Genomic DNA, 18910 nt, shown 5'->3' with positions numbered 1-18910 from the left:
CTTGATCTGAAAGTAAGGTCTGAGGAGTTCCATATCTACAAACTATCATATTCAAAAACTTTCTTGCAATAGTTTTTGCAGATTGGTCTTTCATTGATACTGCTTCAGGAAATCTAGTTAGCATGTCTATGATTACTAGAATATACCTATTTCCTTTTTTAGTAATTGGTAGAGGACCTACTACATCAATAGCAACAGCTTGAAATGGTCTAGTTGGAATTGGAAATGGTTGTAAAGGAGCTTTTCCTCTAAAAGGGGATCTTATTTGGCACTTATGGCATGACTTGACATACGTGAGTATATCACTCTTCATACCTTTCCAGATGTAACGATCCTTTATTCTTTCCAAAGTTCTAGAAAACCCTTGGTGTCCTGCTAAGTCAGAATCATGGAAAGTATACATAATCCAAGGAATCATTTCAGTTGGTGCCAATATTTTCACCTTCAACTTTCCATCTTCCATTTGTCTAGATAAGAGTAACCCATCTTTATCTAAATACAAGTTTTCCAGATTCAAAAATGTATCTAGTTGAGTTTCCTCTTTCAATACTGCTTCATAAATAGTTTTTAGTATGGGATCATCCTTCTGAGCTTGGATAATCTTATCCTTTTCCCAAATTTGTAAACTAGGATCTTTATTCTTTAGAGTTTCAATATTAAATACTTGATCATTATCATTAGTATCTAGAAAAACTTCAGGAGACTGCTCTAATTTTCCACTGTCACCTGATTTCCTATCCAAACAGCATTCTATTCCACACAATGATACTGTATTATCAACAAAATTACACACAAACCCATGACGTTTCAGAAAATCAATTCCAAATATTATTTGTACATTTGGATTTGAAGATTCTGGAAGAACAATTAATGAATGAGAAACTTTCAATGGAAAACAAGGAATTGAAATAAAGACATTGATTTGCTTATAAGCTGAAATTTCAGATTCAAATATTCCTTTTAACTTAATTGGATTGCTTAAAACTGAAATATCATTTGGAATTAGAGATTTAATTTTGTTAAATAAGCTATAAGAAACGAGTGAAATGTGTGCACCTGTGTCAAGTAAGATATCACAAGGTACATCTTCAATAAATCCTTGTAATACTGTTAAAGGATTACTTTCATTAGCATAAGGAGCTAATGCTACATCAAACTTTCTTTTATGGTTATAGCTCTCTTTGGCTTTACCCATGTTTAGTGAATAGTTTGACATTTCTGTCCTTGCCAGTATAATATTGGAATAATAACTAATTCCAGATTTACTTTTATTCTCTGATTTCTTATTTTGAAAACAAGATCTATCTCTAACATAACAATCTTTAGCAAAATGACCCTGTTTATTGCATCTAAAACATTTTGGATGAAGCCAAAATGTACACTAACAGTGGCTTGAAGCCACTGTTAGTGTACAGAGTGGAAAACTCAAGAGCTCTTAAGGGCTTTACAAAGAACAATTTACCTGTTCATTGGCATTCGAATAAAAAAGGAGTGGGTGACTCATTCAATTTTCGGAGACTGATTTAAAACTTGTTTTTGCCTTGAAGTTAAAAGCTATTGTAAAAAGAATGATATTCCTTTCAAAATTTTTCTTTCATTAGACAATGCACAAGCCATCCAACTCTATTGACTGACTTAGATGAAAATGTCAAGATTCATTTTTTCCCTCCAAACACAACATCAATTCTGAAGCCGATGAATCAAGACATTATCTCCTTTCAAGGCTTACTATTTAAGACGAACGTTTGCTCAAGTTATTAAAGCTGCAGCAGCAGAAGATTCTTGGATTTGGAGTGAATTTTGGAAGAAATTTAACATAAAAGATGCCATTCAAAATATTTACGAATCTTGGCAAGCAGTGACTCGAAGCAACATGAGAGCCATTATGGCATAATATCTTGCTGCATTGTTCAAAGGACTTTGTTGCCTTTACAACACAGAAAGAGGAAATCTCAACAGAAATTGTGCAGATGGGCAAAGATCTTGGTTTTACAAGTTTAGATTGTAACAATGTGAATGAATGTATTGATTCTCATTCAAACGATCTGGATGATGAAACCCTTTTGGAGTTGGAACAACAAAAAAGCCTATGAAGCAGAAGAAGACGAAGATGACCCCACTGATGTTATGGTTGAAGAATTTTCCTTTGCTGACCTTTCAACTTTTGTGAGAAAAATCGACAAAGCTTCCGACTTTCTCATAAATGCCGACCCGAATTTGGAAAGAAGCATCAAAGTGAGACAAAGTCTCAATAATGCCATCAAATGCTATCTAGTATTTGATGGCATTATCTACAGAGATCTAGTACTTGAAGAGACAAAGAAGACAAGGATGGTTCAACAAACACTAAAAGACTACTTTAGTAAAAAGTAAATTACTGTATGCTAAAATTGAAGCAATATTTGTTTTGTTTTCTACAAGTTTTATATCAGTTTAAAAGGATTTTATTTGTTTCCTTACTTTTCTTTGATTTTATTTGTTATTTAGTTAAGAAAACTAACAATTTTTTTTTATTTTTAAACATTTTTATTATCCTAAATTTTTGTAATAAACAAATTAAATTGAAAACCTTTATAAACAGACCTCGAACAACGTGGTTTTGCATAGCGCGGACGCTTCTTGGAACTAATTAACCATGCTATACAAGGTATTCCTGTATATAAATTAAAGATGCCAAGAAATTATATTCTTGGTTTCATCCTTTATTTGTCAAGTGTAAGGAAACAAAGTTTGCACATGAAGTAAATTTATGACTGGGCAACTCGTATATAGAAGTTATGGCTTCACATCAATTGCCTTAGTATCCATTGGGGGCCGGCGAAAATTTTAAGTGTGGATGCTGCTTATACAAAAAAAAAATAAAATAAAAATAAAAATATTTTTTCCTAATCAGTAACGAATTTATTAATAAATAAATTTACATATTAAAAATTGCTTTATTAAAAATATTTCGTCTCCTCCCCACAAACAAACACCAATAATAAAAATTTCATATCAATAGCAATGACAAGCGCAAACGAATATAGGCGTTAGATCACGGTGCATTTGTTTCGTGTAACGATAATTGAAAAAATATAATTCTTTTCATATTTTCAACAGTGACACTCATCATAATTCAGCCTTGTATCTATAATAAATAAATAATTGTATGTTATTTTAACAAAATAAAATAAGATTGACAAAAAATAGTTTGCCATGCAGACGCAACAATAATAAACGTTTCATATTTTACAGAAATAACGTGCATATGGACACTAAAAATACACTGCTGTTTGGGCAGTGTCAGAATGACATAATGTGCAATGACAAGCGCCAACGAATATCGGCATTAGATCGCAGTGCATTTGTTTTGTGTAACGATAATTGAAAATATATAATTCTTTTCATATTTTCAACAGTGAAACTCATCATAATTCACCTTTACCACTTGCATTTAAGCGATTTCTGGCTTTCAAATCACGATTTCAAACCACCTCGTTAACATTCATACTCAGAGTATGTGAAAACCTGCGCACATCAACAGTTTCTTATTGTACTGCATGTGCTGGTAAGTGGGATGCGCTGAGGCAAAGGTAGAGAGGTAGGAGTGGGGTTCCCAAAAGTCGACGTACCATTCGCAAGTTTCTCCCAGTTGGTCAGGCAGTAGTTTCCATCGAAAATTTAGAAACTTCTCTCGCACCCCTGGAAATGCTTTCTCGCACCCCCAGGGGTGTACACACCCCACGTTAAGAAGCACTGCTTTAGATGAAAGATGAGTTAGCCAGCCTCATACAGGAGTAGGAGGTTCTTTCACCCAGAAACTCAGGTTTTTTCTCTCCCAGAACTGGCAAACCAGCCCCATGAACACACACATCTACAGACATACGACACACTGGGAGGAATAGGGCTAACCACCTTATCCTCGAGTTATCGTTGCGAAGTCCAAGAATAGTTGGAAGGTCATGGGTACTTAAGGAGCACTATTAAGAGCACTGTTGATGATGTATATATATATATATATATATATGTTAAAGATACCAAGCAATTTTATAAACTTCGTTTTAATTTTTTTAGCCAAGTAAGCAAACAGACAAGTCAAGTTTGCACCTGAACATAGTTCAAGTCTGAGGCAACTTGCGGTAAAGGTGGAGCATTAGGGGAAAGTGATCAGAGCTTACTCCACCTTTACGAATTAACTCAGACCTGAAATAGTTCAGGTCTGAGGCAGTCGCAAACTTGACTTACTTGTCTGGTTGCTTACTTGTGAAAAAGGATTAAAAACCAAGTTTATAAATTTGTTTGGTATCTTTAGCATATAGTATACCCAAGGTAAAAAACTTTTTACATCTTTCTCTCATCCTGAAATTTTTATTTAATAAAGCCAAAGCAACTTGTTTAGGTAAAATTTATAAGCTCCGCATTACTTCAACCTTGGAATCTCTGGGTCTGGCTCCCACTGACGAGACCTCAATAAAGGTCGAAACCAGTCTGGATGGTGGCCCTTTTCCTTTAATGCATAGCATCATACATCTCCACAAGGAGATGTGCTTTGCATTAGGGGTGATACTAAAGGAAAGTGATCAGAGCTTACTCTACCTTTACCATGAGTTGCCTCAGACCTGAACATAGTTCAAGAGCAAACGACTTACTTGTCTGTTTACTTACTTGGGAAAAAGGATTAAAACCAAGTTTATAAATTTGCTTGGTATCTTTAACATATAGTATACCCAAGGTAAAAAACTTTCTGCACACACACACACACATATATATGTGTGTGTGTGTATCTATGGAGTTCCCAAAATACATAAAGAAAACATCCCTCTTCACCCAATTGTGGAAGGAATTGACTCACCTACATATAAACTTTCCAAATATCTAGCAAAGTACCTCAAGTGTTTCTCCAATAAATCTTCATCTTTCATCAAAAACACCACAGATTTTGTTTCTCATATAAAAGATATTCCCATTAATGAAAATGACATTCTAGCAAGTTTTGACATTATATCTTTATTTACTAACGTTCCTACAGACGAGGTACTTACATTACTAAAGGACAAATTATCCAAAAAAATGTTTGCTTTATTAAAACATTGAATTCATTCTGGTTACTTCAGATATCAAGACTCTGTTTACCAACAAAAACAAGGCCTGGCAAGGCAATGGGCAATCCTTTGTCCCCAGTTCTAGCTAACATCTTCCTTGAAGATTTTGAAACGAAAGCATTATCTTCCTTCTCATTTAAACCAAAAGTTTGGAAATGATATGTTGATGATATTTTCATTATTTGGAATCACGGGCACACATCTCTCATAGATTTTCTTCATCATCTAAACATCCAACATCCTAATATAAAATTTACTGCTGATCTAGAAAATAATAACTCCTTACCTTTCCTGGATGTCATGCTTACACGATGCTCTGAAAGATTAAAAATCTCTATATACAGAAAACCTACAATAGATATCTGCATAATCTTTTTCGTCATTTTCCGCCACAAAAACTTGGAACTATATCTACCTTAGGACACAGAGCACGCTCTCTCTTGAATGAACCAGATGAACTACAAAAATAAATAAATCACCTCACTTTTATCTTTAAACAAAATGGATACTCTGAAAAAACAATTAAGAAATTTCTTCTGGATCCTCCTAGGCAGTGCACAACAGAATGTATTAATGTTAAAGGTAGCATTTCCATTCCATACATTAGCACAGTCTCTAAAAAATTAGCTAAAGTCCTTAAAAAATACAATATCAGGATGTTCTTCACCACACTTCCTAAAATCCGTTCTCTAATCAGCCATCCAAAACCTACTCATCACAACCTAAAATATCCAGACGTATATAAATTATGGTGCAATTGCAATATCCCTTATTGGACAAACTAACAAATCTATCGAACAACGTATAGAAGAGCATAAGAGAGACATCTCTTACAAAAGATCTCATGCAACTGTGTTATCCAGTCATGTTCTTTTTTCAAATAATCCTAATGATGATCAACAAAGCCACTCCGTTTGCTGGGATAGATCAGAAAATATTTTTCGCTGTGATGATGAGTTTGAGAGAAAAATTGTAGAATCAAGGGAAATCCTGCTGAACCCTGTCCACTTAAACAACAATTTGAGTTGTTTAAGTGGACAGGGTTCACTTAAACCCTGTATCCCAGAAAGTATCCCAGATAGCCATGCTGCAGTTATTCAATATTGGCGTTCACGTGAGCCTGCACGCACACACACTTGCAATAAACGATGGCACGCCTGTTAGAACAACTTGAAAAAATACAACTTTTTTATGTATCAATTATGTGTGGAAATTTTTACCTGTAATTTCCAGTTTTTTTAGATACTTCAATGTTTATTACTATTCTTTTCCTTTATGAATACCTGAGGAAGGCTGTTATAAGCCAAAACAAGTTGTATTATTCTCATTAAAATCTCTATAAGTTATCTCGGTTTTTTAAGAAATTAAATCTGTTTTAAAATGTATCACAACAACTGAGTAAAAGCCTATGATCACGTATATATATATATATATATATATATATAATATTTATTTTAAAAATATTTATTTTATATATATTTATATATATATATATATATATCAGTTGCGTCGCATGCCCATCATATCGCCAGCCTGGCTTGCAGAGTGGTTATCGTATCTGCTCTCCAGCCAAAAGGCTGCGGGCTGGAATCCTGCTGTGGGCATGGATGTTTGTGATTGTCTGTGAAAATACTAGTGGTGGGTGGTGGTAGATGCCGCTGGTGTAGTTGCAGTCAGCTGATGGAGACAGGGTTGTAGAGCAGGTGCCCTCCCTTGATGAGTCTTTGGACTCCCTGGAGGTGTCAAATAATAATAATAATAATAATTTAGGTTGGGTGTGCTGTCATGCCTTAGCAACCCATGCTACAAAATCCACATCTGTTTGACAATATGATTGTATTTTTATTGATGTGTGAAAATTTTAAGAGTGTATAGCACATCACTGCTTATCTTAATTGGTCTAATGCAATTAATTGTAGGACAATTTTAAATACTTTAATGTATTATTATTATTAGTACAGACAACTCCAAGGAGTCCTTAGACTCATCGGGGGAGGCCCTAAGCATAATGTCAAGAACTATTCAGCATTCACATAGTGTCTATTATACTTTGCTTTGAACTCATTTACAGTCATGGCACCCACAATAGACTCTGGCAGCTTATTCCACTCATTCACCACTCTCCAAGTAAAAAACCTAGTTCTAACAACCTTGCTAACTAAATTCTTGCTCTGTTTCCATGGATGGCCTCTAGTTCTCCCACCACCAGACCTGTTCTGAAAAATTTCCTCTGAATTAATCTTATAAAACCCTCAATAATTTGAATGTCTTAATCATATCATCTCTTTTCTGCCTATCAACCAATTTCTGTAACCCACAGATCTTCAACCTGTTCTCATAAGGTTCAATCCATAAACCAGCTACCATCTTGGTCACTCGCCTCTGGATGTTCTCTAACTCCTCCCCATCAAGAAGAAACCCTGGCACCCAGATCTGGGCACAGTAGTCTAGATGGGGTCTTATTAAGGCTCAATAAAGAGGAACAATAACCTGCTTGTCTCTGCTTGTCAAAGTATTCTTCAGTAACCAAGTGATCTGATGAGCTTTTAGCCACTTTTGCTATGTGTCCCCTAAACTTCAACTCCCTATCCACTAACACTCCCAAATCTCTCAATTTTCTGGAGTACAGTTCCACCAATGTGGTATACTGCTGCTAATCTTTTCACCCCAAAATGCATAACCTTACACTTTGTCACATTAAACTGACATCCATTCTCCTTAGCCCAGTCTGCCAATCTATCCAAATCATCCCGCAAAATTCTGACATCATGTATATTCACTATTGCTCTACCCAACTTTGCATCATCAGCAAATAAATTAACAGTTCTTCTCAGATCCTTTCCTATATCATTAATGAACAAATTCATTTTATCAATATCATGAATTTATAAATTAATTGTAACTAAATCTGCCAGAGTGGGGGACAATATGTTTTTTTAAAGATACAGTATATTAGAAAACAATAATGAAGGAGAATGCTATATTTGGTTGGTATATCTGAATTACTGAAAGTTGTAAAATTTGGAAGAGGAGGACAAAGCTTACTTCCTTCGATATTGTAAATATGGGCAAAAAAAAAAAGTTATAAATTTATTGAAAATTAGATATTAAAACTTGTCTATATTATATATACAAAGTTGTCTACAACTTCAGTTCACGCTTCACGTACGCAAAACAGATGAAACTCAGAGAAAACAACTGGAACCCATGTCATGTCATGTCATAAAAAATGACAATGTTCAATTAGATTGGATGACACAATAACCAATCACAGCCTCTAGGTGCTACTGTCTCTGAGCTCACCCAGCCTCAGCTTCTGAGCAGTTTAAAACTACTAGAATGATTTAAAACTACTAGAAGGAATTGACCTGATGTGCCCTCTGTACATCTTTTTAAAGGGTTCAAAGGTGTATGTATTTTGAACACAGACCAGGGCTGTTAACACGAATGTGATGCAATGTTAGGCATCGAAAAGTGAAACATTATTATATTGTGTTTACTTTTAGGAATCATGTGAAGTCTGGAAATAACTGGGGTCTTTAACAAGAATAAATGCAAAAATATAATATCAGTGATATTGCCATTTGATGGATGAGCACTGCACACCTAGCATACCAGGAATATTTGCCTCTGATATATATATATATATATATATATATATATATATATATATATATATATTAACTGAAGATTTACTAAATTTATAAGCCAGTGATGTGTTACAGATTTACATATCCTATGACTACATATATGTAAATCTGTAAATTCTTTAGTATAATATACAATAAAGGCTGTTCACTCATGGGACTTTTTAATATATACTAATTTCAGGAAAGTCAACTCAGCTCTTACAACTTGACCACGAATTGGAAAGAGGAAAGAAACTTACCATAAACATTTATATGATCTGAATTCATTTAATTAAAAGCTGATAATTTTCAGCCCCATAATCTTCAAATTAATCAGAATTGTATACTGTATACACAAATGCATGCTGTAATACAAATTCTTAAGGGTGCAATAGCGAAGGCATTTAACAGGATGCCACATGATAAGCTGATATTTAAGTTGCAGCACATGGGTTTGGATGTCAGGTTGGTCAACTGGATTCAGGATTGGCTGTCTGATAGGTATCAGAGAGTTGTGCATGGTGGAGCAGTTTCAAGGAGGCAGAGGGTTACATGTGCCTCCTTGAAACTGCTCCAGGGAGGCAGATGGTTACATGTGGAGCCCCACAGGGCTCAGTACTAGGACCTATATTGTTTAACCTTTATATCAAATTCAGTTGTTTGTGGATGATGTGAAGCTGGGAAGGGTTATTAGTAATAGTGCAGATGCAGTAGCACTGCAAGAGGATTTGAATAAGCTAGACAGATGGGCAAATGAATGGGGGATGTCAGTTTAATGCAGCAAAATGTAAGGTCTTGAGGTCTGGGACACATCGATGGGATGCTGCATACTCTATGGGAGGAGTTATACTGGAGGAAGTTGGGGAGACAGCAGATCTGGGGTTGATGATTGATACAAACCTGAAATTTAGGGAACATATTGCAAAGGTAGTGAAGGTAACACAGAGGATTGCTGCAATAATAAGAAGGACACTGACCTGCAGAGAAAAAAATGGTTATCAGTCTGTTGTATAAGACTCCGATCAGACAACACTCAGACTACTGATCTCAGATCTGGTCCCCAGGATTTGAAGGAGATAAATTAACTGTGGAAAGGGTACAAAGGCAGATAACAAAGATGGTATCAGGATTGTACAATGTTAGTTATGAGGATCGGCTGAGGGAGTGCGGACTGCAGAGTTTGGTGGATAGGAGAAGGAGAGGTGATATGATTGAGACTTTTAAACTGTTGAGAGGTTACAGGGTTGACATTGGGGAATTCTTTCACTTGGTTGAACAGTGGGAAGGAGTCATGACAAGGGGCCATCCCTGGAAGTTATGAAAGGAAACTGTGAGCAAGAGGGTGAGGAGTGGTTTCTTTGCATGAAGGGTGGTTGAACCATGGAATGCACTGCCTGATAGAGTGGTGAGAGCAAGAACGGTCAATGAGTTTAAGGAGTGGTGATGATAGACTTTGTGTTTCCTAGGAGGGACCTCCCACAATGAGTCTTGATAGACTTTGTGTTTCTTAGGAAGGACCTCTCGCGATGAGTCTTTTGACTCCATGGAGGCCAGAATAATAATAATAATAATAATAATAATAATAATAAAATGAACAACTGAAGTAGCCAGTTAATGACTGCACCCAAGCAAGAATTCAATCTAGGATATTAACTAGAAAATGTAAAAGAAGAGTAATGTATTCAAGTTTTACTGCTAATCATTTTCATGTCAAAATGAGATAACAATTGATGCAAGAACTATTAATTTTCAAGGTTCAATGTTAAATCATAATTGGGGTGACTGGGAGTTGCTGGTACTGAATCTGGGCTTACAAACATATACTTACAATTCTTAAACTATCATTTTCTCTGAGATTAGGACGAGTAATTACAGCTTAAATTTTTTGTTCACATGGTGGTATAATGTAATAATCAGACACCACTGCATCAATCCTATATAAAATTGCACAGTTTATTGTTGTATTAAGCAGAAAAACTAAAAGCACAAAAAATTAATTAATTAAATAATTAAATAACCAACAAGTTATTTAATTTGTTGGTTATTTGTAACTTGTAGATGTCAAGGTTAAGATACAGATTTACATAAAGAAATGAAAACTGTTGTATAATGATATAATAAAAACCATTTATATTGCAAATTTGGATATGAACAATGTTAATGTCAATATAAACTATAAAAAATGCATGTTTCAAGTTGCAAGAAAGAAAGAAAGTCTATGGCAAACCTAACATATGATAATTATCAACTATCTCTTATTGCTTTGAGATGACTGTTTTAATAATTGAGGCTTGAAGTATTACAAGATCAGTTCAGCACCCTCTATACAGCATGAAAATTTAATTCTTTGCTCATATTCTTTTCTTCTTCTTCTTCTTATGGCTACACAGCCCAAATCAAGCTTTGTCTTTCTGAATTTGTTACCTTGTTTGCCCAAAACTTTACTCTCCAGTTTGGACATTGTAATATAATGTCGCTATCTTGACTAATGGTGTCTATCCACCTTTCTAGGTTTTCCTTTTGATCTTTTAACAAGAATTTTACTATTTATTGTCTTCTTAAGAAAACTGTCATTTTCCAAATGAAAAACATCTGCCCACTGCAATTTGAACTAGATTACACTGGAAACTATGGGTTCTTTATAAAGTTGATATAACTCATGGTCATATCTGATTCTCCAGAGACCATTATCATTCATTGGGCCAAATATTTTTCTAAGAATTTTCCTTTCAAAAGCTGAAACCAAATTCTCCACTCTTGCCATAAATATCCAGTTTTCACATCCTTAGGTAACAACTGGACAAATTATGACTGATATATTTTTATATTTAATCTTCAAATGAACATATCTTGAAATGAGCACACAAAAGAGAGAGAGAGAGAGAGAGAGAATAGAAAGTCTGATTCTCTCTCTCTTTATGATTCTGCACTTCCACCACCTTATTTGGGTGGCTAGTGATCATTACTCATAAATTGTTTCACTTGTTTAATTTACAGGTTTCTAATTTTCATACTTGTATCAATTAAATGATTCTGCCTACTTCATCATTATTTTGGTTTTCTGTTGATTTATTTTAAGTTCTATCTCTTGTGCTGAATTTACTACTTCAAAATGTTTTTTATACTTTCTGTTTAGTTACTGACATGATCTTAATGTCGTCTGCGTATGGTACAATCTGCACTGAAATTTATTAGTGTGTCTTTAGTATCTATTGGTAATAACGTATTCCAAAGCTCAGTTAAAAAGTACTGGACCTAGACCATCACCTTGTTTAATCCATGTTTTATTCAAAAAGGAGCTATTAAATCATTTTGTATTTTAACCTGTCCTTCCGAATTTTCCATTGTTAACTTTGTAAGTCTTACTAGCGTATCTGGTATTCCAAAGTGTATCATAATCTCATATAGCTTTCCCTCTGTTAATGCTTGTTGGAAATCAATAAAAATCTGATGAGTATTTACATCAAATTCCGAAAACTTCTCTTTCAAATGTTTTCTCAAAGTGGAATAAAAAATGTCTTCCACTCCATGGTATTGTCTGTTGTAGAAACTCTATCAGTGAATACAGCTGCAATGCTCCAATACCATATATGGAAGAAAATTTCTCATTATGATATTTTAAAGAATCTAGTGAAATCATTCCCAGACATGAAAGTGTTAATAGGAATGATTGATGCATGAAGTACAAAGGTCATCACTGATTGAATCACCAAAGACAATAAAAAATAAATAAATAAACTGATGCCACACATGTCATATCTGCAAATTCTATAGTATATAATGTTCACTGGTTTTACTATACCATCGTACCAAGATCCTATGTTACTTTGCATATTGCATAAACCAAAATGCTAAAATACGTTACTGTATCACTGTGATACTATAAAACTGTATTGTATCAGTGTACCAAGACATCGCCTTGCTTTAAATTAAACTTGCCAAGAAATTATTTTCTTGTTTAATTCTTTATCTTAGTAACAAAAATAAATGTTATTGAAGTACATGCACATGAAGAATCTTCACAACTATGACACTTGTATATTATTATTATTATTATTAAGCAAGACCTCCAGGGAGTCATCAAGGGAGGCCACATACCACGTGCATCAGATATCATACTTATTCTTCAATTTATTCATACTGTTTGCACTCAAAACATCCAATGGCAATCCATTCCAATCATACACCACCCTATGAGAGAAAAATCTAGCCCTCACCTCCTTTTTAGTAGATTCATTCTCAGCTTCCAAAGATGCCCTCTTCTCCTTTCCCCACCCTCCATAAATTGAAAAATTCCATTAACTGAAATTCTGTACAACAGTTTCAGAAGCTTGTAAGTCTCAATCATATCATCCTTCTTTCTCCTGTTTGCTAGTGTCTGCAGTCTACAAATTCTCAATCTGCTTTCATAATCAGTATTCCAAAATCCTGATATCATTTTTAACACTCTCCTTTATACTCTCTCAACTATATCAGAATCACAACAGGAACCAAGAGACCTGACCTTTGCACAGTAGTCCAAGTGAAGTCTTATCAAGGTCTTGTAAAGAGACAAAATGACATTGTTATCTTTACATGTGAACGTTAGTTTCAGCATTGCAATTAGATATCTTTTGAGATTTTTTTTTTAGGGAGTGGAAGTTAGGCAAAGTTGTTCCTTTTCAAAAAGATGGCTCTAAAACTGCAGTAGTTAATTACAGACCAATCACCATCTCAGGAGTAGTGGTAAAAGTATTGGAAAAGTTGGTTAAAGACAAAATTCAAGAATGGGTGAATCAGGATATGATACTCTATAGAGGCCAACATGGTTTTGTTAAAGGTAGATCCTGCCTTAGCAATCTATTAACTTTTTATAATAAAATGACATCTGAGTGGGACAAAGGAACTGGCTACACAGTGGTACTTCTGGATTTTGCTAAGGCATTTGACAGGATACCCTATGGAACACTGTTACGCATATTGGAGCAAATGGGAATGGATACTAAATTGGTGATATGGATAGGAGAATGGCTCAGGGAGAGATACCAGAAGGTGGAGTATGGAGGAGCCGAGTCCAGGATGAGGCAGGTGACCAGTGGTGTGCCTCAGGGCTCTGTGCTTGGGCCATTGTTGTTTAATTTGTATATAAATGATATAGGAAATGGCTTAAAGGGAGATATTCAGTTGTTTGTTGATGATGCAAAGATGGGTAGCACAATAAAAAATCAAGCTGATGTTGAAAGTTTGCAGGATGATTTAAATAAGCTGGTAGAATGGGCAAAAGGTAATGGATGTCAGTTCAATGTGGAAAAGTGTAAAGCTATGCATTTTGGGATTAAAAGATTACTAGCTGTGTACTACATTGATGGAACAGTACTCCAAGAGATTGATGAGGCTAGGGACTTAGGGGTGTTGGTAGACAGGGAGATGAAGTTCAGGGGACACATTGCTAAGGTGTCCAACATTGCACATAGGATTACTTGGTTGTTGAGGAACACACTGACATCCAGAGTTAAGAGGTTATTATTCCCCTTTATAAAGCATTGATACTTCCACATTTGGATTACTGTGCTCAGGTCTGGTCACCTGGATTCCTTGAAGATGAGGAGGCTGTGGAGAGGGTTCAGAGAAGAGTGACTAAGTTGGTGAGTGATGTAAAAAATGCTCACTACATTCATAGATTGAGAGCTTGTGGATTGCAGAGGTTAGTTGATAGGTGGAGAAGATGGGGATATGATAGAAACATTTAAATTACTGAAAGGTTTTTATAGGATTGATGCAGGAGAAATGTTTCAGCTGTGTGATAGTGATGGAAGAACAAGAGTTCATCCCAGGAAATTAAAGAAGAGTGTGGTTAACAAGGGTATGAGAACAAGGTTTTTTGCCTGGAGGGTGGTGAATGAATGGAATTCATTGCCTGACTTAGTTGTGAGTTCTTCGTCTGTAAATGAATTCAAGAAGAGATATGACAGATGTTGTTTTGTTAGTTTGGGTCTCCCGCAAAAAGTCTACTGACTCCATGGAGATACCCATAATAATAATAATAATAATTTGCAATATTTGCTACATGGTCCCTGAACTTCAACTTCCTATCTACTTACATTCCAAAATCCCTAGCTTCATTAGTTTCTTCTAGCTTAATCCCACCAATATCATGCACCAATTAGATATCTAATCACTCTAATAACTCTAATAAATGAATGACTTTACATTTACTGATGTTGAACTGACATCTATTCTCCCATGCCCACAATTCCAGCCTATTCACATCATTCTGTAAGTACTGCATATCAGCAGCATTCCTGATTACCCTACATATCATTGCATCATCAGTAAATAGCTGTATGTCGCCTGCCAAATCCTTCCCAATATCATTAATGTACAGATTGAATAACAGTGGACCAACCACTGATCCTTGTGTAAACCAGTGGTCACCTTAAAGCTTGCAGACTCACATCCCCCATATAGCACTTTTTCATATTTGTCAGTCAGCCATCCTCTTATCCACGCTAAAATTCTATAATCCAAACCCATATTCTCCAATTCATGCAACAATCTACCATGCTGTATTCTGTCAAAAGCCTTAGCAAAATCCAAAAGTGTCATGTTGTATCCATTCCGCCTTGTTTAGTTCAACAGTAACATTGTTACAGAATGTGAGCAAGCTGCTAAAACATGACCTTCCCTTAGTAAACCCATGTTGCTCATTGCAAAGTAGAGATTCATTGTCAACCCATTTCTGAATGCGAGCCCTAACCAATTTTTCCAAAATCTTCACCACCATTCTTGAGATACTAATTGGTCGATAGTTGGATATATCAGTCTTTGTACCACCCTTGTGCATTGGAATTACCATACATTCTTTCCATTCCTGTGGAATTTTCCCTATTCTGAGACTCGTATTAAACAGCCTGGTCAAAAGAATAGCCAGTTCAGCTAAACACTCTTTTAGCACACATGCTGATATCCCATCAGTTCCTATTGCTGAATTCTTATTCAGTTTGTGAAACAGCTCTAATAATTGTCCTGATACACCTGAGTTTCTTCATCTAGTGAAGAAGTAGCAGTGAGATCAATGTTGTGTACACCAGGTTGATAACTTTTAACAAAATGGGCACTCATTAGTTGAACAGCCTCTTCTGCATCTGTAACCCTCATGCCATCTGCATTTAGAAGAGTTATTCTTTCATATTCATTCTTTCTTTTACATGCAGCATATCGACAGAGTTCTTGTAGTTGTCTTTAGCACAACCCACAAGAATTCTATCGATGCTCAGTTCTATTCACGCTCTGTTTCTTCTCGTACTCAGATTTTGCTTTCCGTACAACAGTTGTGACTATTCTAGCCTGTTGATTATAATTTTCATAACGGACATCATCCTTATGCACACATTATTCCTTCCACATCATCCTTTTCTTACGAATCTCTTGCTTAATAAGATTACACATCCATTTGACTCCTACCCTATTTATTCTTCGAACTCTCAGAACACATTCTGATATCGCATCATTTAAGTATTATTTAAATGCTTCCCATGCACTGTCGATATTCTTCCCATCTAGCAAACAATCCCATTTCACTGAACTCAGTATACTCCTCAGTTTGTCATAATTTCCTGCTTTGTAGTTCAGCATGTAACCTTTTCTGAATGGAACATTCATAAACTTAGTCACTTCCCAAGTGAGTACCTCATGATCACTCTCACCAACCAGAGGCAGAATAGTTATATCTTTAACTGAAATACCTTCTGACACTATAATCAAATCTAACACTCTATGACCTCGAGTTCCTTCTGTCACATGCTGCTTGAGGAAGTTGTCCTGCAACAGCTCAATAAATGAATTTTCATTCTTCTCATGAGATTCTACTGCTACCTAATCAATATTTGGATAATTAAAGTCTCCAATTTCGATTACTCTTTTTGGGCTCATTTTGTCTATTGGTGATGCATTTCTTCATCACTAGCAACCGATTCACCAGGTCTGTAACAACACCCAACCATGTAATTGATCTTGTTAGATTCCACCTCACAGCAGATGGCTTCAAACTCACTGCCACATGAAATAATGTTAGTAGTAGTACTACAATCATAAGTCTCAACTCTAACTGGATTCAAGTCATCTGATATCATTAGCAGCATGCCCCCCCCCCCCCTCCTCTCCTATCTATCCTTCCTAAAAGCAGTGTATCCTTTACACTTGATGTCTGATTCTGATAGCCAGGTCTCAATAATGCCTACAATCTGAGGCCCTAACATATTGACTAAGGCAACAAACTCTACCCCTTTGTTTCTGATAGTCCTAGCATTCGTGTACAGACATAATATTCTACCTGCATGTTCTTTTGTAAATGCTTGTCTGCAGTCTGCATGACACAGGTGGATAACTTACAGATCTCTATTCTTCTCTAGTGCCTTATTCATGTAGACATCTTTGCACATGTTTGATGGGTCTGAACCAGACAAACACAAAGCCAAAATCATTCTGTCCTCATCAACATTTCCATGACAAAGCCTATTCCCATCGTTAACACAGTTATATAACATTGTTGCGCTTACACTCACATTCTCACCATTTCTCCCTTTATAATTTAGTTTCCCTAACTCTCTCTGTGTTAGGTCTCATACCAGTTATTAGTTTTTTCTAGAATCCTGGAAATAAACACATTCAGGTGTAGGTCATCCCTCTTATACAAATCCAATATTCCCTCAAACCAACTCCACACATCCAAAACCTCGCATCCATTCCTTCAACACTACCTGCACATTGAATCATTTGCCACCATAGCCCTTCTTCTTAATAAACTCAGAAACAGCACATTATCATCATTATCAAATCCTGATCCTACGAGAGTACTAAATAAGTACATTAACTATCACTTTACTCCTATTACAATTTATTGTTATAACCAAATCAATATTCTAGACTATTAGTAAAGAGAGAGAGAGAGAAGAAAAATTTGAATTTAAACCTGTTAAAGTAATGTTATTAAAGACTGGTTTCTGTGCAAAATTCCACAAAATCTTTTCCTCATCTGCAGAGATATTTTCCAATACAGAAGAAGCATGTTCATGTCCAATGAAAATTGAATAGTCTGCACTAGTTCCACCCAACCTCATATAAGCAGGAGAAAGGTTATATGACAACGTTTGTAACAATGGTGAACTGAAAAGAAAAGTTGAAAACTTTATTTACAAATTAGATATTGATTTATTCATCTAGTGATATTAAATAGAAAAAAAAAAATTTGAAGCACTTTTTTTATAAACCTTGAAATGCTGGAAAAAATTGCACACTAGTACAATATTGAGAAAAATGTCTAAATTAATCTGGAAACCCTGGTCTATCAACCAAACATAGTGCTTTTCCAGGCACTTGAGATCATCAATAACGGGTGTTGAAGTTTATTTTGCACTTGGTTAGACTATAATAAATTTAATTTAATCCTTTATCCAGGTGTAAGCAAACAAAGTTTGCACCTGAAAATATCTTCAGGACTGAAGTAAGGTGGTATATCCCTTGGCAACTCGTAACAAAGGTGGACCAAGCTCTCATCAATCCTTGTCTCAGTATCTCCCATAATGCAAAGCACATCTCCTTGCGGACATGTGCTTTGCATTATGGGAAGGGCCACTACCCAGACCGGTTTTGACCTTTATTGAGGTCTCGTCAGTGGGAGGCAGACCCAGAGTGGTGCTAAGGCAGAAGCAATGGAGAGGTCATTTACCATACGAGTTGCCAACCGGTGTACCACCTTATTATTAAATTACTCTGGATTTAAAGAAAGATGTTGGAAGTTTATTTTGCACTTAGTTAGACTATAATAAATTTAGTTTAATCCTTTATCCAAGTGTAAGCAAACAAAGTTTGTGCCTGAAGATATCTTTAGGACTGAGGTAAGGTGGTATATCCCTTGGCAACTTGTAGCAAAGGTGGACCAAGCTCTCATCACTCCTTATCTCAGTATCTCCCATAATGCAAAGCACATCTCCTTGAGAACATGTATACTGCTATGCATTAAGGGAAGGGTCACTACCCAGACCGGTTTTGACCTTTATTGAGGTCTCGTCAGTGGGAGGCAGACCAAGAGTGGTGCTAAGGCAGAAGCAATAGAGAATTCATAGCACCGCTCTGGGTCTGCCTCCCACTGACGAGACCTCAATAAAGGTCAAAACCGGTCTGGGTAGTGGCCCTTCCCTTAATGCATAGATGTCCGCAAGT

At 35.7% G+C, this 18910-nt stretch overlaps 1 protein-coding gene across 1 annotated transcript in view; it reads right to left on the bottom strand.

The window, feature by feature from the left end:
* LOC150107287 (heparanase-like) overlaps nt 1-18910 on the bottom strand; it is a 321370-nt gene that overhangs the window by 276977 nt on the left and 25483 nt on the right. Inside the window, exon 3 of the mRNA XM_090391135.1 lies at nt 17661-17854. Within this exon, the coding sequence (XP_090247261.1) occupies nt 17661-17854 (194 nt within the window). The remainder of the gene's footprint in view (nt 1-17660; nt 17855-18910) is intronic.

The sequence above is a fragment of the Typopeltis vanoorti genome, chromosome 4 (assembly GCF_054136105.1).
Source record: "Typopeltis vanoorti isolate ZY-2024b chromosome 4, IOZ_Tvanoo_1.0, whole genome shotgun sequence".
Taxonomy (NCBI): Eukaryota; Metazoa; Arthropoda; class Arachnida; order Uropygi; family Thelyphonidae; genus Typopeltis; species Typopeltis vanoorti.
This window is presented reverse-complemented; position numbering and strand designations above follow the sequence as displayed.